Raw genomic sequence first — 19,724 nt, forward strand, 5'->3', positions numbered from 1 at the left:
GTTATAATTTTATTTTAGGACATTTTAACATACTTTAAAATAGGATACATACTGCAATTAGTTGAATTACATTAATATTTTCCTATAGATAACTTGCACCTGGAAAGATAGTTAACAAAATGAAAAACATTTTTTGTTTCATTAGTCTTTATAAATAGTATTTATTAAGTAGTTTATTATGTGATTCCTGTGAAAATGCATTGTAGAAGATCTTCTTTAAAATAAGTATATAAAAATTTAAAATATCATTAAGATTTTCATTAGTATACAATCCAAAACTAAAACTTTTAAAACCAACTAGCCTCATTTTACATGGAAAGAAGCCTTTCCTTCTTCTTCTTCTTTTTTTTTTCTTTTGCTGAGGAATATTAGCCCTGAGCTAACATCTGTGCCAGTCTTCCTCTATTTTTTATGTGGGTCGCCACCACAGCATGGCTAACGAGTGGTGTAGGTCTGTGCCCGGGATCTGAACCTGTGAACCTGGGCCGCCTAAGCAGAGCACGCCAAACCCAACCACTAGGCCATGGGGCCAGCCCCAAGAAGCTTTGAAAAGAGCTAAGTTTACTGCTTGACTCTGATCGATTGCTCAAAATACTTGTCCTAGAAGAAGATGGTGAATGATTTATAGGGCTGAGAGGGCAAAACTTACAAAATACTAAAAACAGAATGTCTTAGAATTCCACTTAATGAACCTTATAACTAGCTGTTTTAATTACAATTTCAAGTCTTATAGATACATAAATTCTATTTTTTCCAGAACAAACATGCATATCCTTATAATACAATAGGGAAGAAAACAAACATTAGATTTTAACTGTTGAGCCCTTTTACTTTTTTTGAGCTTAGAGGTCGACATTTTTTTTTTCTCTTTTCCTTCACAGCTTGGCATTCATCTGATTCATTAGCTTCTCCAATTTGATTGCAAGGGCCATGTTTCCTTTAATCTTCAATTTTCCTGACATGAATGCCATTGTTGGTTTTAGTTTCCCTAAATTGAGAAAACGAGAGGGAAAAGCATCCATTAGTGCCCTTAGGGATATACCGCTTCAAGAACATCCATTATAAAAAGAATCTCCTTGAGTTCCAAAACCTGTGAAGCACAGAAATTTATATGACAGCATTTTTTTATCAGTATCTTGGGAATCTCAATTCCTAGACTTAGATGTTAACAATATTTTATAACATGAGAGAGAATGTAAAAACAACAATCAGCAAAATATTATAGCAAAAAGCTGAAGATGCAACATTTATATACTAGTTACAGTACACTGAAGGATACATGACCCTCACATCAATTGTGGTAAACAAACTATCTATTTTAGTTAATTTTCCAACCTATTATAGTTCATTAAACTTTTAACATTTCAAGTTCAGACTCAAAAAATCAAATGGCGTAAATGCATATCATATTCTTAAGAAATGATCCTTAAAAGTATAGTGTATGGACACAAAAGTATGTGTTACCATTATTTTAACCACAGAAATGCCAGGATATAAAATGTGAGCATTAAAACAGAATTGTAGCGGGCCGGCCCCGTGGCTTAGCGGTTAAGTGCGTGTGCTCCGCTGCCGGCGGCCCGGCTTCGGATCCCGGGTGCGCACTGAGGCACCACTCCTCCAGCCATGCTGAGGCCGCGTCCCACATACAGCAACTAGAAGGATGTGCAGCTATGACAGACAACTATGTACTGGGGCTTTGGGGGAAAAATAAATAAATAAAACCTTTAAAAAAAAAAAAAAAAAAAAAAACAGAATTGTAGCTAATAATGACATATAATAAATAGAGGCTCCAAGGGAGGAAACTTTTTATTTGCTACTCTCATTCCAATGCTAGTACAGGGTCTGGCAGACAGTGGAATTAATGAGGAAACAGGCTCAGAGTGGATTTTGACTTTCCCAAGGTCACACAGCTTGTATATGACAGTGCTACAATTCAAAGCCAGATGTGTTTGGTTCTCATTTATAGTTTTCTGAGCTGTATTATGCCAATTTATATATAAGTCTTATCTCCAGAAGGCACTATATGTGTCTGGTGCATTAGTAAACCTTCGCCGGGCTCTCTGTAGAAAAAAAATGTGTGAGTTAATGTATATATATTGAGATACTAAACACCTTTAAATTCTATATGGGAGTTGTAGCAAAGCATTATAGACTGGTTACGGATAGAAAGGATCAAGTCCAATTCTTTTATTTTAATGAATAAACTGAGCTGTGCACTATTCCAAGGAAAAGTGATGTTAAAATACCTAAATTTACAAATAATAGATTAAGTGATAATTTTGACTTACGTGGAAGATCTTTATTCTTTAGAGGAACAGAACAGCCCCTCCAAAAACTTAGAAACTGATATTTGGGTGCCCTTCAGCCAAAAAACTGGCTCCCTGCTCTGTCACTCTACAGTGAAACCCACTAGTCCACAAGCCCCACTCATGCATACACAGCTTCCAATCAGCTTTATAAGAGCCTTGCCTCTAAAGATATATCAAACGGAGACAACAAACACAAAACACAAAAACAGATAAAGGCAATTTGGAAGAAACAGAGAATGCAGGCACAGAAGAAAACAGAAACAAAGTAAATGAAGAACACATAAGAAATTCCATAATTCATGTCCTCATTGATAAGAGAAGCTCTAACAATAAGGTATCAAGAACAGGATGCTGGGCCACTATGGAAAACAGTACGGAAATTTCTCAAAAAATTAAAAATAGAAATACCATACGATCCAGCTATCCCACTACTGGGTATTTATCCAAAAAACTTGAAATCAACAATTCAGAGAGACTTATGCACCCCTATGTTCATTGCAGCATTATTCACTATAGCCAAGATGTGGAAGCAATCCAAGTGCCCATCAACTGATGAATGGATAAAGAAGATGAGGTATATATATACGATGGAATGTGACTCAGCCATAAAAAAAGACAAAATCGTCCCATTTACAACAACATGGATGGACCTTGGGGTATTATGTTAAGCAAAATAAGCCAGACAGAGAAAGACAAACACTGCATGCTTTCACTCATATGTGGAAGATAAACAAACGCATGGAGAGAGAGAACAGATTAGTGGTTACCAGAAGAGAAGGGGATGGGAGAGTGGGCGAAAGGGGTAAAAGGGCACATATATATGGTGATGCATAAAAGTTAGGTTATCGGTGGTGAGCATGATGCAGTCTATACAGAATACTGATAAATAATAATGTACACGTGAAATTTCACAATGTTATAAACCACTATGACCTCAATAAAATAATTAAATAATAATAATAATAAAGTAATTACTACTACTACTAATTAAAAAAAGATCAGGATGCTAGAGGAAAAAGCAGGAAGAGGATAAGCCCAGGAAAGAGGAGGGGGATGAACAGGGGTGGGGGGGGAAAGGACTGAGAGGAAGGCGGAAAAGCAGTAGAAGGAATGGAATAGGGTAGAGTGAGAAGGAAGAAGGCAAAGTAAGAGAAGAAGAAAGAAACAATGAGAAAACAAGAGTGAGCTCTTGGAAATTAACAATTTGATAGATAATATTAAAATATAAAATACAACAGAAAGGAGACACTTGCAGATCTGGTCATAGCAGTCTTGTCTATTGCAACAGTCTCCCTCCCACTGTTGCAAAAGCCTCTTTCCAGCCACACCTCCCCCCTGCCCACACACAGAATAATCTTTTTAAATAAAGTCTCTCCTTACTATAAAAAAAGAAAAGTAATAGAAAGGAAAGAATAAGAAGGTGAATCAATCTCCTAAAAAGTAAGATGATTAGGGGCTGGCTCTGTGGCATAGTGGTTAAGTGCGTGCACTCTGCTGCTGGCAGCCCCGGTTTGGATCCTGGGCGCGCACCGACACACCGCCTTGTCAGGCCATGCTGTGGCAGCGTCCCATGTAATGTGGAGGAAGATGGGCACGGATGTTAGCCCAGGACCAGTCTTCCTCAGCAAAAAGAGGAGGATTGGCATGGATGTTAACTCAGGGCTGATATTCCTCACACGCACATTAAATAAATTAAAAAAAAAAAAAGTAAGATGATTAAATCAGAGATCTAATGTTTTCTCCAGAAAGTGAGAACTGAGAGAGCTATCAAAGAAATAATGTAAGATATATTCCCAAGGGGTTCATCAAGTATCTAGGAAAATGAAAGAAAAAAAGACCACAGCACCTTGTCTCACTGTGAAATTTCAGAACACTACAGAGAAAGAGATCATTTTGATTCCAAAGCTTTCAGAAAGGGGAGGGGTGGATACAAAAGATTAAGAATAAGAATAGTATCAAATTCTCAATGGTAATCTTAGAAGATGGAGCAATGCCTTCAAAATTCTGAGAGAAAATGAATTTCAACCCAGAAATCTCTACCCAGCCAAATAATCAGAAGTTTTAGAATAGAATAGAAGTAGTTTTAGATACTCACAAAAGTTACCTCTTATGTATCCTTTCTCATGATGCTACTAGAGAACACGTGCCACCAAAATGAGGATGTAAACCAAGAAAGAAGACATGGGCTAAAGGAAATAGGAGATTCAATGCAGGAAAGAGTTAAAGAAATTTCTAGGATCACAGCTGTGAAGCAGGCTTAATGAGCTACCTGTTTAGATTGTAACAAGAAGACAAAGGGCTCCAGGAAAAACAGAAGACTGACGGGAAATCTGACACATTTGGCCGAGTATAGAATTGTATCAAGAGGCTGTGAGAAAAGTACAGAAAGAATTTGTTTAGTTTCTTTATACCTATTCTAATGGAGGAGAAAACAGGGCAATTATTCAGGTCCAGGAAAAATAAAGGTTCTCTCTGAGAGGAAACATACTAATAGTATACTATTTGACTCAGCAGCGAACTACACCAGAATCATAATTATTTAAACATAGAGTATTAATTTAAGCAAAAATGGTGAAATAAGTATATTGGGAGGATGGGAAAGGTGCTATAAGAGAACTTATATCTCACCTATCAGTCTTTAGATTAGTGAATCTAAAGAAAATAGTATAAGTATAAATATAACATTGAGAAATGTGATAACAATGAAAAATGAGTTAAATATTGAAAGAAATACCAAAAAGACTTGAAGGAGATTACCTCTGGGGGAGCAGGAGGAGGCAAGGCCAAAGAACACATAGGTGAAAGTCACATGACAAAAATTAACCATTTTAAAATGAACAATTCAGTAGCATTTAAGTACGGTCGCGATGTTGCGTAACCACCACCTCCATCACCCCAAAAGGAAACTCTGTATCCATTATGCATTAGCAGTTCCCCCTCCCTCTAGGCCCTAGCAACCACCAATCAGCTTTCTGTCTCTATGGATTCACCTATTCTATTTTTTCCTATAAATAGATTCATACAATATGTGATCTTTTGTGTCTGGCTTCTTTAACTTAGCATGTTTTTAAGGTTCATCTATGTTGTACTATGAATCAGTACTTCATTTCTTTTTATAACTGAATAATATTTCATTATATATATATAGACACACACCATAATTTGTTTACCCATTCATCTGTTGATGGACATCTGGGTTGTTTCCACTTTTTGGCTATTGTGAATAGTGCTGCCATGAACATGCACATACGTGTATTTGTTTGAGTATCTGTTTTCAATTCTTTTGAGTATTTGTCTAGGAGTGTAAATGCTGGGTCATATGGTAATTCTATGTTTAACTTTACCCATATATCCATGGGTTTAACTAAACCCAGACATCTGTGGTCAACTGATCTTAAACAAGGTTGCCAAGACCATTCAATGGGGAAAGAATAGTCTATTCAACAAATGATGCTAGGACAACTGGATATCCACATGCAAACAAATGAAGGTGGACCCTTACCTCACACTATATACAACTATTAACTCAAAATGGGTTGGAGGCCTAAATGTAAGAGCTTAAACTAAAAACTCTTAGAAGAAAACACAAGAGTAAATCTTCAAAACTTGGGTTTGGCAAAGAATTCTTAGATATGACACCAAAAGCACAAGCAACAAAAGAAAAAACAGATAAATTGGACTTCATCAAAATTAAAAACTTTTGTGTTTCAAAATATATCATCATGAAAAGACAACCCACAAAAAATGGGAGAACATAATTTCAAACAATATACTTGATAAGGGATATCTTCTTTATATCTAGAATATATCAAGAATTCCTAAAATTCAATTTAAAAAAAGACAAACAACCCAATTAAAATGGGCAAAGGACCTGAATAGACATTTCTTCAAGGAAGATACACATACGACCAATAAGCACATGAAAAAATGCTCAACACCATTAGTTATTAGGGGAATGCATGTCAAAACCACAATAAGATATCACTTCACACCCACTACGATTGCCATAAAAAAAAAGTATGGGTGAGGGCAAGGATACAGAGAAATAGAAACCCTCATATATTGCTAGTAGGAATGTAAATGGTGCAGCTGCTGTGGAAAACAGTTTGGCAGCTCTTTAAAGAGTTAAACATAGATTACCATATGACCTAGCCATACAAGAGAAATGAAAACGTATATCTACATTAGAAACTTAGACACGAATGTTTAGAGCAGCATTATTCATAACAGCCAAACAGTAGAACAACCCAAATGTCTGTCAACAGGTAAACAAACTAATTATGGTATATCCATATGATGGACTATTATTCAGTCATAAAAAGAAACGAAGTATTGATCCATGCTACAAATTGGATGAACCTTGAAAACATGCTAAAGAATGTGAAAAGAATCACACACAAAAGGTCAGATATTGTATGATTCCATTTATATGAACTATCCAGAAAAGGCAAATCTATATATATAGAGAGAAAGCATATTATCAGTTGCCAGGGGATGGGGGAGGCTGGAATGCGGAGTGTTATTTAAATGATGTGAGGCATTCTTTTGGGGTGATGAAAAAGTTTTGAAACTAAAGCGAAGTGGTGGTGCATAGCCTTGTGAATGCACTAAATTAAATGCCACTGAATTGTATACTTTAAAATGGTTGGGCCGGCCCAGTGGCTTAGCGGTTAAGTGCGTGCGCTCCAATGCTGGCGGCCCGGGTTCGGATCCTGGGTGCGCACCGACGCACCGCTTCTCGGGCCATGCTGAGGCCGCGTCCCACATACAGCAACTAGAAGGATGTGCAACTATGACATACAACTATCTACTGGGGCTTTGGGGGGAAAATAAATAAATAAATAAATAAAATCTTTAAAATGGTTAATTGTATGTTATGTGCATTTCATCTCCACTTTTTAAAAAAAGAGAATGAAGTACTGACAGCATGTACTGATACATGCTACATCAAGAATGAAACTTGAAAACACACTAAAATAAGAAACATGCCGAAAGAAACCAGTCACAAAAAAATCACATATTTTATGATTCTATTCATATGAAAGTCCAGAACAGGGAAATCTATAGAGACAGAAAGTAGATTAGCGGTTGCTTAGGGCTGGAGGCAGGTAGATGGGGGAAATGGGGTTAATAGCTAATGGGTATGGGGTTTCTTTTTGAGGTGACGGAAAAGTTCTAAAGGCAACCGTGGTGATGGTTGCAAATATCTGTGAATATGCTAAAAACTATTGAATTGTACACTTTAAATGGGTGAATTGTATGGTATGTGAATTATATCTCAATAAAGCTGTTAAAAAATAAAAGCTACTGTCATATAACAATAAATTGAATTAGCAATTAAAAATTTTCCCACAAAAAATCTCAGGCCCAAATGGCTCCACTGGTTAATTCACAGGATATAAAATCGATACACAAAAATTAATTGTATTTATGTATACTAGCAACAAACAATTCAAATAAAATTAAGACAATAATTCCATTCACAATAGCATAAAGAAGAAAGAAATACTTAGAGAATATAGCATGAACCATAAAAGAAAGAAACTATAGATTAGACTTTATCAAAACTAAAAACTTTTATAATTCAAAGGATACCATTAAGAAAATGAAAATATAAGCCACAGACAGAGAAAACATTTGCAAATCACGTGCATCTAGAATTTATAAAGAATTCTTACAACTTAATAATAAAAAGACAACTTAAAAATAAAATTTTTTTATTATTTAATAAAAAAATAATAAAAAGTCAATTTAAAGATGAGCAAAAGATTTGAATAGACAGTTCATCAAATATAAATAGCTATTAAGCACATAGAAAGATGCTCAACATGCTCAACATCATTAATCATTAAGGAAATGCAAATTAAAACCACAATGAGATACCACCACACACCCACTAGAATGGCTGTAATAACAAAGACACTGCCATCTGTGACAACATGGATGAATCTGGAGGACATTATGCTACTTGAAATAAGCCAGACACAGAAAGACAAATACTGTATGATTACACTTATATGTGGAATCTAAAAAAGTCTAATTCACAGAAGCAAAGAGTAGAATGGTGGTTGCCAGCCGGTGGGAGAAATAAGGAGATGTTGGTCAAAAGATACAAACTTTCAGTTATAAGATGAATCAGTTCTGAGGACCTAATGTACAGCATGGTAAATATAGTTAATAATACTATACTGTATATTTGAAATTTGCTGAGAGTAGATCTTAAGTGTTCTCACCACACACACACAAAAGGTAACTATATGAGGTGATGGATGTGTTAATTAGCTTGATTGTAGTGATTTCACAATGTATACATCTATCAATCATCATGTTGTTTACCTTAAATATATACAGTTTTTATTTGTCAACTGTACCTCAATAAAGCTATAAAAAAAAAAGACACTAATAAATGTTGGTGAGGATTTGGAGAAACTGGGAACCTTCACACATTGCTGATGAGAATATAAAATTGGTGCAGCCACTTCAGCAAACAGTTGGGTAGTTTCTTAAAAAGTTATATATCAACTTACCAAATGACCCAGCAATTCCCTCTTAGGAATCTACCCGAGAGAAATGAAAATATACATCCACATAATATATGTATGAGAATATTCTCAGCAGCATTATTCACAATAGGCAAAAACTTGAAACAATCCAAATGTCCACCAGCAGGTGAGTGGATAAATATGTGGTATATCCATAACAATGGAATACTATTCAGCAATAAAAAGGAACGGAATTACTGATACATGCTACAACATGGATGGATGAATCTCAAAAGCCTTATGCTAAGTGAAAGAAGCCAGATACAAAAGACTATATACCATTTGATTTCATTTATATGAAATGTCCAGAAACCATAATTCTATAGAAATAGAAAGTAAATTAGTGTTGGGCTGGCTGGGGAGTAAGAATGGGGACCCACTGCAAAGAAACATGAGAGAATTTTTTAGGGTGATGCAAATGTTCTCAAACTGGATTGTAAGTGATGGTTGTACAACTATAAATTTACTAAAAATCATGTACACTTATAATGGGTGGATTTTATGGTATGTAAATTATACCTCAATAATACTGTTTTAAAAAATAACTTTTTAAAAACAACTAGTAAGCACAATATCCTATATTATAATCCCTCCTCCCAATATATTAATCAGGTAATCTTGTACAATTTACTTTCCTTCTACCATCATGCTTTACCATACAGTGGCCTCTGCTGGCGGAAAGGAGAGATTTTTAATTAGTTGATCACTAGTTGCTTTAAGTTTTTGTATTTGTAACGTATCCATTACATAAATTAGGTCATAGAAATGCCTATGGTTTCTTAAAAGAGAATGCTTAGGATATAAGGTCTAAATTGTGCTCACTCAAAGGAAGGCAGATGGGATAAAGAATAACGAAAGGACATAAGAAGCCGAAGCAAACTCACTTGCTCCCAATCTAAACTGTTGCTATAATATGAACCTCATAAGAATACTTTCAAAAGAAATTACTCATTTAGCAGACTGACCTTCTCTAGTCAATCCAGGAGCACATTCGCAGATTTAAACTGACAGCCCATTATTACAGGTTTATGCTACATAAATAAAATGTAAATTAAAGAAGTCACCTGATTCTTTCACCTTTGGAGGGCAGAATAGCATAATGATTAAAAGAGCAGGGGGCCAGCCTGGTGGCCCAAGCCGTTAAGTGCGCATGCTCCGCTGCAGCGGCCCGGGGTTCGCCGGTTCTGATCCCAGGCGCGCACTGACGCACTGTCAGGCCATGCTGTGGCAGCGTCCCATATAAAGTGGAGGAAGATGGGCACGGATGTTAGCCCAGGGCCAGTCTCCCTCAGCAAAAAGAGGACGATTGGCAGATGTTAGTTCAGGGCCGATCTTCCTCACAAAAAAAAAAAAGAGCATGAGCTTGGGAGTTAGATTCAAATCCCAAACTCACTATGTGACCTTGGGTTTATTTCATCAACGCCTCAGTCTCCATTTTTATAAAATGGAGAAAATATTTTATCTCAAAGCATTGTTGGGAGTATTGCTTAACTCATTCTAATCATACAATACATATTAGCTATAATTATTGTAATTTCAATCTAGCAATTGACAATACATTTTTATTGTAAATGATCTTTAAGTGCAAAATATTACATATTTATAAGATTCAAACTTACCAAACAGTAGTAATGCTATAATCCCGTTTTTATAAGTACACGTGTATATTTACATATATTCATAGAAATATATATATATGACTCTGAACCAAAATCAACTGATGGCCATCTCTCAGTAGTGCAATAAAGAATAATTTTATTTTTTATTCAGTGTATTTTCTAATTTTTGTACCATGAATAGTTAGCATGACTATTAAAAAAAGGAAAAGTTGGGCCGGCCCTGTGGCTTAGCAGTTAAGTGCACGTGCTCTGCTACTGGCGGCCCTGGTTCGGATCCCGGGTGCGCACCGACACACTCCGGCCATGCTGAGACCACGTCCCACATACAGCAACTAGAAGGATGTGCAGCTATGACCTACAACTATCTACTGGGGCTTTGGGGGAAAAATAAATAAACAAATAAAAAAAAATTTTAAAAAAAGGAAAAGTTGAAGAGACTTTGATCATTAGTAACATCATACATAGATTGGCTCAGATAGTATATAGGCCATTAACATCCTGGATTAGTATTGGAAAGCAAGACCTACAGGGCACAGAATACACTGTGACCTTCAATTTATGAAGATTAAAACAGAACAAAGAATGAATAACATTGATAACTCATTAAATGAAAGAATCTTTAGAATGTTATAATGCTTTAGTTTAAAGTGCTGCTTCTGGGGCCGGCCCCGTGGCTTAGCGGTTAAGTGCGCGTGCTCCGCTGTTGGCGGCCCAGGTTCGGATCCCGGGCGAGCACCGACACACCGCTTCTCCGGCCATGCTGAGGCCGCGTCCCACATACAGCAACTAGAAGGATGTGCAACTACGACATACAACTATCTACTGGGGCTTTGGGGGAAAAATAAATAAATAAAATCTTTAAAAAAATAAAAATAAAAAATAAAAAAATAAAAATAAAAATAAAGTGCTGCTTCTAATAAACATATGTGTTAATTAACTTACCATTTGCAGTAGTGTTTTAAGAATAGAAAATTAAAAAATTACCCTTAAAATTTTTCTGGCATAGTTAGAGGTACATGGGCAGAATAGAAAATTATGCAAAACGTTCTCTTGGTTAGAGATTCCACAGAAAACAAGGTCACTGGGCCATGGGAGATCTATTTCCTATTACAGTAGTGGCAAAACTGAAGCATGACCTTATTCTCAATTAATGACCTGTGGCTGAGTTCAGCACCTCCAGTGACCCAGGTGTTATTGGAAATGATATCTTAGTCCAACTAGTAGAAACGAAGCCCACCTAGGAGTCCTCCTGAATTATCTCTCTGTTCCCAAAATGATCTTATTAGTTTCTCAGTCATGCAAAAAGGAAATTCTGAAATCTACTCCTCATTTGTTGGTTGAAGTAGAAGGGGCAGTAGAGGTAATAATAAGAATCGCCTCCCCAAGACTATGCGCTTTTCAATATCAGCAGAGCGTGTGCACTTAACAGCTATGCCACAGGCCGGCCCTGCTCTTCATATCAATAGCGCTAAGATTCTACTGCTACAAACACTTTGGAGTCTTGATTATTTGGAAAGGAATAAATGTTAGAACTAAATTTTCCTTAAACAATCAGTAAATTAATAAAATTGAAAACTCACCTGAAAACATTTTTACAAAATCATCAGTAGACATACTCATCACCACGTCTGCCTGATCAGAGGGCTCTCCATATCCAACATTCCCACCCTTGCTTTTAAGATCAAGAAACCACGTCCCACCATCTTCACCTACACAAAAGATAAGACATAGAAATAAATGCCAAAGAAGCCTTGTTCTTAAACTTAATAACTGCTGTAATTAGAATAATCTTAAAATCCTCAGGCCTATATCAAATTCAGCACTTATAGACGGTCCCCAACTTACGATGGTTCAGCTTACGATTTTTCAACTTTACTATGGAAAAAGTGATACGCATTCAATAGAAACTGTACTTTGAATTTTGATCCTTTCTGGGGCTAACGATATACGGTACAATACTCTCCCGTGATGCTGGGCAGCGGCAGTGAGCCGCAGCTCCCAGTCAGCCACGTGATCATGAAGGTAAACAATCGATACACTTACAACCATTCTGTACCCATACAACCATTCTGTTTTTCACTTTCAGTACAGTAGTCAATAAATTACATGAGCTATTCAACACTTCATTATAAAATAGGCTTTGTGTTAGATGATTCTGCCCAACTCTAGGCTAACATATGTGTTCTGAACATGTTTAACGTAGGCTAGGCTAAGCTATGATGTTTGGTTCAGGTTAAGTGTATTAAATGCATTTTCAACTTATGTTATTTTCAACTTATAATGAGTTACCAGGACGTAACCTCATCATAAGTCAAGGAAGAAGTGTATTATGTACCAGGCACTAAGCTAGGCTCTGAAGACTCTGCAACAACATGGTTCTTACAAAAGAGGAAGTGGAAGGTAATGTGGAGTCAGGCAAGCCCAGCTGAAGCTGAAATTTAAAAGTTAAGTAAGAGGGCCAGCCCTGTGGCTTAGCGGTTAAGCACATGCACTCCGCTGCTGGCGGCCCGGGTTCGGATCCTGGGCGTGCACCAACGCACCGCTTCTCCGGCCATGCTGAGGCCGTGTCCCACACACAGCAACTAGAAGGATGTACAGCTATGACATACAACTATCTACTGGGGCGTTGGGGGAAAAAAATAAATAAATAAAATTATTAAAAAAAAAGTTAAGTAAGAATTAGCTAGATGAGAAACTAAAAAGAGTACAGTAGGACTGGAAGGTAGAAAGAGAGTGGATAGCGGCATCAGATGAGCTCGTGAAGCAGTCCAGATGCAGAGCATAGAGAGCCACATAAAGGATTCACTGACCTCATCCTAAGGAATGTGCTGTGAAGGAGAATGACATAAGGTTTGTATTTTAAATAGATCACCCCAACAGCAGTGTAGAGAATATACTGGAGAGGGATAAAAAAGATGCAGAAGACTAGTTAGGATGGTGTTGGGGTAGTTCAAGAGCTTGAGGATGTGTGCCTGGATCAGGATTGTAGCAATGAGAATGGAGAAAAGTACGCATATTTGAGAGAGAATTTCAAAGCAGAACCACAAAATGAGATAACCGATTGAATATGATGAAGAAAAGGTAGAGAAGGTGCATAAGCAAGATTTGCTAGTTTCTGGCTTGGGAAACTGGGTAAATACCGGTGTGTTTTTTACTGAGAGAGGACTACTAAAGATTTAATAGGTAGTGTCAAAGGCAGGTATTGGGAATAGTGAGTTGTTTGGGACATTTTCAGATTGAGGCATCTTTGCGACAGCCAAGAGAAAATGTCAAATGAAGTCTGTCTAGGCTAGAAATATAGATACATTAGTAACCAGTTCGTATAGTCATTGAAGCCATGTGAGTGGTTGGGGTTTCCTAGAGAAGTCTGTAGAATGTAAAGAGTGCTAAAACAGTGACCTGAAGACATCAATGTTTAGGGAAGGACAGAGGAGAAGCACCCAGCACAGGAGACTGACAAGGCATGATCACTGACAGAGAAGGAAGCAAGGAGAGCCACTGTCAAGGAAGCCAAGGAAAGGGAGCATTTCCAGAAGGAAAGAGTGGTCAACAGCATCAAATGCTGTACAGTGGTGACAAGATAAGAATGACAAACGCCCACTGGTGATATAGAAGTCACTGAGGACTGTGAGAACTGTAGATGAAAATAAGTTTGACTTGGGCCAACTCCGTGGCTTGGCGGTTGGGTGCGCGCGCTCTGATGCTGGCGGCCCGGGTTCGGATCCCGGGAGCGCCCCGAGGCACCACTTCTCCGTCCAACGCGAGGCCGAGTCCCACGTACAGCAACTAGAAGGATGTGAACCTATGACATACAACTATCTACTGGGGCTTTGGGGGGAAAAAACTGAATAAATAAAATCTTAAAAAAAAAAAAAAAAAAAAAGAAAATAAGTTTGACTCTAACAGGGAGAAGAAAGATGGAGGTGCGGGTAGGGGGTTGTTGTTGTGTTTTGTTTTAAAGATAGAATAGACTTTGAGAAGGTTAAAAAACCGTTGGGAAGGACGCTGCAGAACGAACAGGTGGAAGAAAGGGCATAATTAATAGTACAAAGTCCCTGAGGGGGCCAGAGGAAATGGGATCTAGAACTCTGCTACTCAAAATGCAATCCATGGACTGCAGTACTGTCACCACCTGTCAGAAATGCAGATTTCAGAACCCACCTCAGACCTGCTAAATCAGAGTCCGCATTTTAGCATGATCCCAGGTGGTCAGTATGGACATTAAAGAATTGAGATGCACAGATCTACAGTTAGCTCCACTCAACTGGGAGGAGAGGATGATGCTTATAATGGTTGATTTGATATCAGATGGCAGGAAGCTGAAACAATTTGTCTGTAGGCTTCTATTATCTCTGTGAAAGAGGAGGCAGGATAATCTGCTGAAACTGGCAGGCAAGTGGTGAAGGGAGAGGTGGGAGACTTGAGGAACACTGCAAAGGTTTAAAATAGTCACTGTAGGAAATGAGGCAGTAAGCTGACCACAGAAATACAGGATTCTGAGGTGCTGCTCACAACCCAGTTGAAGAAGGACAATAATGGATTTCCACTGGCACAGATTCATCGGGTGGTGTGGTTTTTTTTTCATTTGTCCAGCAGGACTTAGCAGCCTGGATGCGACCGTGGGACAGCCAGATAGTTTGATTCATCCGGGACTAGGGTTTTGACAGGTGGTGACATAAGCACAAAAGGTCCAGGAAGTTTAGGATACAGGCAAGAGAGTGACTGAAGCAATGGACCATGGGTTCTAAGGATAGAAAATGAAATAAGAACAGGAAGGTGCAGATGGATTAAGATAAAACAGAGGAGACAAAGGATAAAAGAACTGATAATGTCAAAGTTTACATACAATGGGACTGAGGTAGCTAGTTTTAAAAACTATCATTAACATGTGTTAATACTATATTGAGAAGAAAAATATTGAAAGGTTTTAAAAAGCTGAACACATTCAGACTGACGAATAATCTCAAAGATAAAAATGACAAGGTGCCCATGGTTGATGATAAATTACTATATTATACTACCTGTCAAGAACCATATGCCCTTCTAAATAGGATTTTCTCTCAATTACATATGCCAAGGAGTTAACACTGGAAATATCTGTAATGAAATTTTATTTTACAAATGCCCACTTGCACTGATCTTAAATTAAAAATACAAATCAGGGGCCGGCCCCATGGCCTAGTGGTTAAGTTTGGTACACTCCACTTTGGCGGCCCAGGTTCGGTTCTCAGGTGCGGACCTACACTACTCAGTGGCGGGCATGCTGGGCAACCCACATACCAAATAGAGGAAGACTGGCACAGATGTTAGCTCAGGGCGAATCTTCCTCAGCAAAAAAAATAAAATAAAAATCAGTAGTTATTTGCTATTCTTGAATGTCTACATTCTAGGGTAAGGATTCTGGAAACAGCCAACTATCAAGGTGATTACTACTGGAGGCTGATTTTTCTCCAAGGGAAATATCCTACTTTGTTTCAAAAAAGGCCCAGATTACTAGACATAATCCTTACCCGAGAGTTCAAACTGATAGATTGCTTGAGTGGCTTTGACAACGTCATCACTGAGAGAGTCCTTAACAATTCTAAAAGTTTCTTCCACAGCTCCAGAACGTGGTTTTGGTGGTGGCTGTGACTTCTCTTCTCTCAATTCTGGAACAGCATCTGTAAAATATTATTGATGTCAATGGCTTTAAAGCCTAGGCAGTGTAAGACCACACACAGAATTAATTAATTAGCAGAACAGACTTGCTACCAGTTAGACCTGTTTGACCAAAATGAGGGCTTAAATACATTCAGTGGCATCCTCAAGCATAAATCAAACTGAAGGAATAACAGCCAAACACATCAGTTGCGATTGTAAATGGTTTATACTCTCCAAGTAAAAGGCTGACTCTCAGATTAGGTTAAAAAAAAAAAAAGAAACCACTATGAAACTATACAGTGTTCATTATATAAACGGACCTAAACAAACTATTGGAGTTTTAGAGGTAAATGCACTTCTTTATCATCCCTTCTGAGTTCAAAAACCAAATGAAAAAAGAAGACACTAGAGTCAGAAAGATGGAGATCAGAATATCAACTGTGCAAATTAGTGAAGGCCAGCCCTGGTGGTCTAGTAGTTACGATTCAGCGCTCCCACTGCTGTGGCCTGGGTTTGTTTCCAGCATTTCCGGTCAAGGAACTACACAACCCACCTGTCGGTTGTCACTCTGTGACGGCTGCCTGTTGCTGTGATACTGAAATCTATGCCACCAGTATTTCAAATACGAGCAGGGTCACCCATAGTAGACAGGTTTCAGCAAAGCTTCCAGACTAAGACAGACAGATAGGAAGAAGGACTTGGCTACCTACTTCCGAAAAAACTGGCCATGAAAATCCTGTGAAGAGCAGCAGAGCATTGTCTCATACAGTGCTGGAAGGTGAGAGGTTGGCGCAAAAAGACCAGGCAGGGTTCCACTGTGCTGTACACAGGGTCGCTAGGAGTCGGAATCGACTCCACAGCACTAACTACAACGAATTAGGGGAGCTGAATTGGAGACTGTAGCTTGAATCAACAGCCAAGGGCCGGCTCCGTGGCTTAGCGGTTAAGTGCGCGCGCTCTGATGCTGGCGGCCCGGGTTCGGATCCCGGGCATGCCCCAAGGCACCACTTCTCCGTCCAGCGCGAGGCCGAGTCCCACGTACAGCAATTGGAAGGGTGTGAACCTATGACATACAGCTGTCTGCTGGGGCTTTGGGGGGAAAAATGAATAAATAAAAAAATCTTTAAAAAAAAAAAAAAAGAATCAACAGCCAAGTGAACCTCCCAATAACTTTACCTTTAAATTAAATTTATTCACCTAGTCCCTTCATCCCTGGATTGAACTGGCCTCCTCCCCATCAGGGATTAGAAATGCCTCTGCAAGTAAAGATCAGTGCAAACTGAAGACAGCCTGCTCAGAAAGAAAGAACGCTCACAGGGGTCTAAACCACACAAAGTCATTTCTTCTCCCACTCTCAATCAGATTGGTCTCCCACACTGGATGAAGAAGGAGGTCAGATTATTAGTCTCACGAAGGCCCCCTGCCTACAAACACAAGGCCAGGGGAAGGGACGTTACATTTTTTAACTTGTATCCACTTAACACATTGGCCATAACCATTCAGCATATGATGAGCCAGGGGAGAAGACCTGCAGTCCATAGGACTGTTCAACTCCCAGAGCATGAAGCTGTCGCCACTACCAACCTCTGTTCCTTTATTTATCCCCTGGAATCACTTGTGGGCCATTTGGCGGTTGCCCCCAGAAACAGGTCAGAACAATTCATTAATTAAATTAACTCCAAGACCAATCTGTAACCTAGCCTGAAAATTAACTCTCCATTTTATTTCCCAACTCAAATTATACCCAGCCATCTTGTCCAATATAACTCACCAAAGGTTTTTTTTTTTTAATTTTTTTCTTTTTTGTGAGGAAGATCAGCCCTGAGCTAACATCCATGCTAATCCTCCTCTTTTTGCTGAGGAAGCCTGGCTCTGAGCTAACATCTATTGCCAATCCTCCTCCCTTTTTTTTCCCCAAAGCCCCAGTAGATAGCTGTATGTCATAGTTGCACATCCTTCTAGTTGCTGTATGTGGGACTCGGCCTCAGCATGGCTGGAGAAGTGGTGCGTCGGTGCACGCCCGGATCCAAACCCGGGCTGCCAGTAGTGGAGCGAGAGCACTTAACTGCTAAGCCACGAGGCCGGCCCTCACCAAAGGTTATTAAATGAACTCTAACTGACAGCATAACGATACTCCAGAATACAACATAGGCAACATAAAGTACCCCAAATTTGTTAAATATGAATTACCTTCCACTGTGTTTCCAGAGACACGTAAAAAAACAATAAAATCCTTCTCCTCTTATAAGTTAAAGTCCAAGCACATATTAAAGATGAAATCCTTAAAATCCAATGGAGCAAAGAAGATATATTCTTTTCTTAAAAATTTTTAGTCAGTTTTGTTATTGTTTTTAAATTCACTACAGAGAGTACACCCCTTTATGCCTGCACCCAGAGCAAATGACAACTGCCTTGCCCTTGGCATGGCACTGCTTTTTATTGATGTATAACATACACAGGGGCCGGCCCCGTGGCTTGGCGATTAAGTGCGCGCGCTCCGATGCTGGCGGCCCGGGTTCGGATCCCGGGCGCGCACCGAGGCACCACTTCTCCGTCCATCCTGAGGCTGAGTCCCACATACAGCAACTAGAAGGATGTGCAGCTATGACATACGACTATCTACTGGGGCTTTGGGGGAAAAAATAAATAAATAAAATCTTTAAAAAAAAAAAAAAAACATACATAAACAGTGATCATAAGTATACTGCTCAAAAAGTTCTCAGAAAGTGAATATACTGTGTCATCACCAACTAGGTCAAGAAAGAGGACATTATAAGTACCCCAGAAACCCACTATATGGCCTCTCCTAATTGCCACCCTCTCTCTACTACCTAAAGAAACTATCCTGACATCTAACACCATGGATTAGTTTTGCCTCATTTTTGCCTACATATAAATGGAATCAATCATTTAAGTTTCGGTTCTTTTATGCCTGCCAATCCTTCATCAACTCTTCCAAAAAATGCAAGAGGAGAGAACACTTCTTAATTCATTCTTTGAGGCCATCATTAGCCTGATACCAAACCAGACAAAGACATCACAAGAAACCTGTGTAGTGTAGACAATATGCAAATACACACATACAAAAAATTGAGTCAAAAAGTGATGGGTTCTATTACAAAACAAAAGCAAGAACTGGAAAAGGATGGGACACTATTTTAGAGCAGGTGGTGAGTCTGAATGGACACTGAATTAAACAATATAAGGCTGAATATATGAATACACACACACACACACACACATACATTTATCCTACAATTTGAAAACATGACATTCTGTCAAGAGTTCCTGGTACATTTTCACCCTTTAAATTTGAAAAAGGTGCCCTCCCATGATAATATCTAATGCTCTACAATCTTTGTAATGCCTATATTGAGCAATGTTACTTCTAAATATATCCCTGAAAATAAATTATTTTCCAACTGTATACCAATGTAAGTGAATAGGACACACTGTATATTATTATGATATTATTATTTAGAAGCCAATTTAAAAATTCAGATATGTATTCCAATATTTAATGCTGACACTGCAGTGAGGAAGGTACTCATATACTGCCAGTAGGTATATAATTCTGGAAGGAAATTTGGTAATATGTATCAGCAGCCTTCCAT

General features: G+C 38.4%; 1 protein-coding gene across 1 annotated transcript in view; it reads right to left on the reverse strand.

The window, feature by feature from the left end:
- Window positions 1-689: 689 nt before the first annotated feature.
- HSDL2 (hydroxysteroid dehydrogenase like 2) overlaps window positions 690-19,724 on the reverse strand; it is a 68,489-nt gene continuing 49,454 nt past the window's right edge. The window contains exons 9-11 of the mRNA XM_087419290.1: window positions 15,981-16,130; window positions 12,051-12,179; window positions 690-988 (exon numbers count right to left, since the gene is read on the reverse strand). Of these exons, the coding sequence (XP_087275416.1) occupies window positions 876-988; window positions 12,051-12,179; window positions 15,981-16,130 (392 nt within the window). The 3' untranslated portion in view covers window positions 690-875. The remainder of the gene's footprint in view (window positions 989-12,050; window positions 12,180-15,980; window positions 16,131-19,724) is intronic.

Source organism: Ceratotherium simum, chromosome 29, assembly GCF_057802395.1.
Source record: "Ceratotherium simum simum isolate JZ-2026a chromosome 29, ASM5780239v1, whole genome shotgun sequence".
Classification (NCBI taxonomy): domain Eukaryota; kingdom Metazoa; phylum Chordata; class Mammalia; order Perissodactyla; family Rhinocerotidae; genus Ceratotherium; species Ceratotherium simum.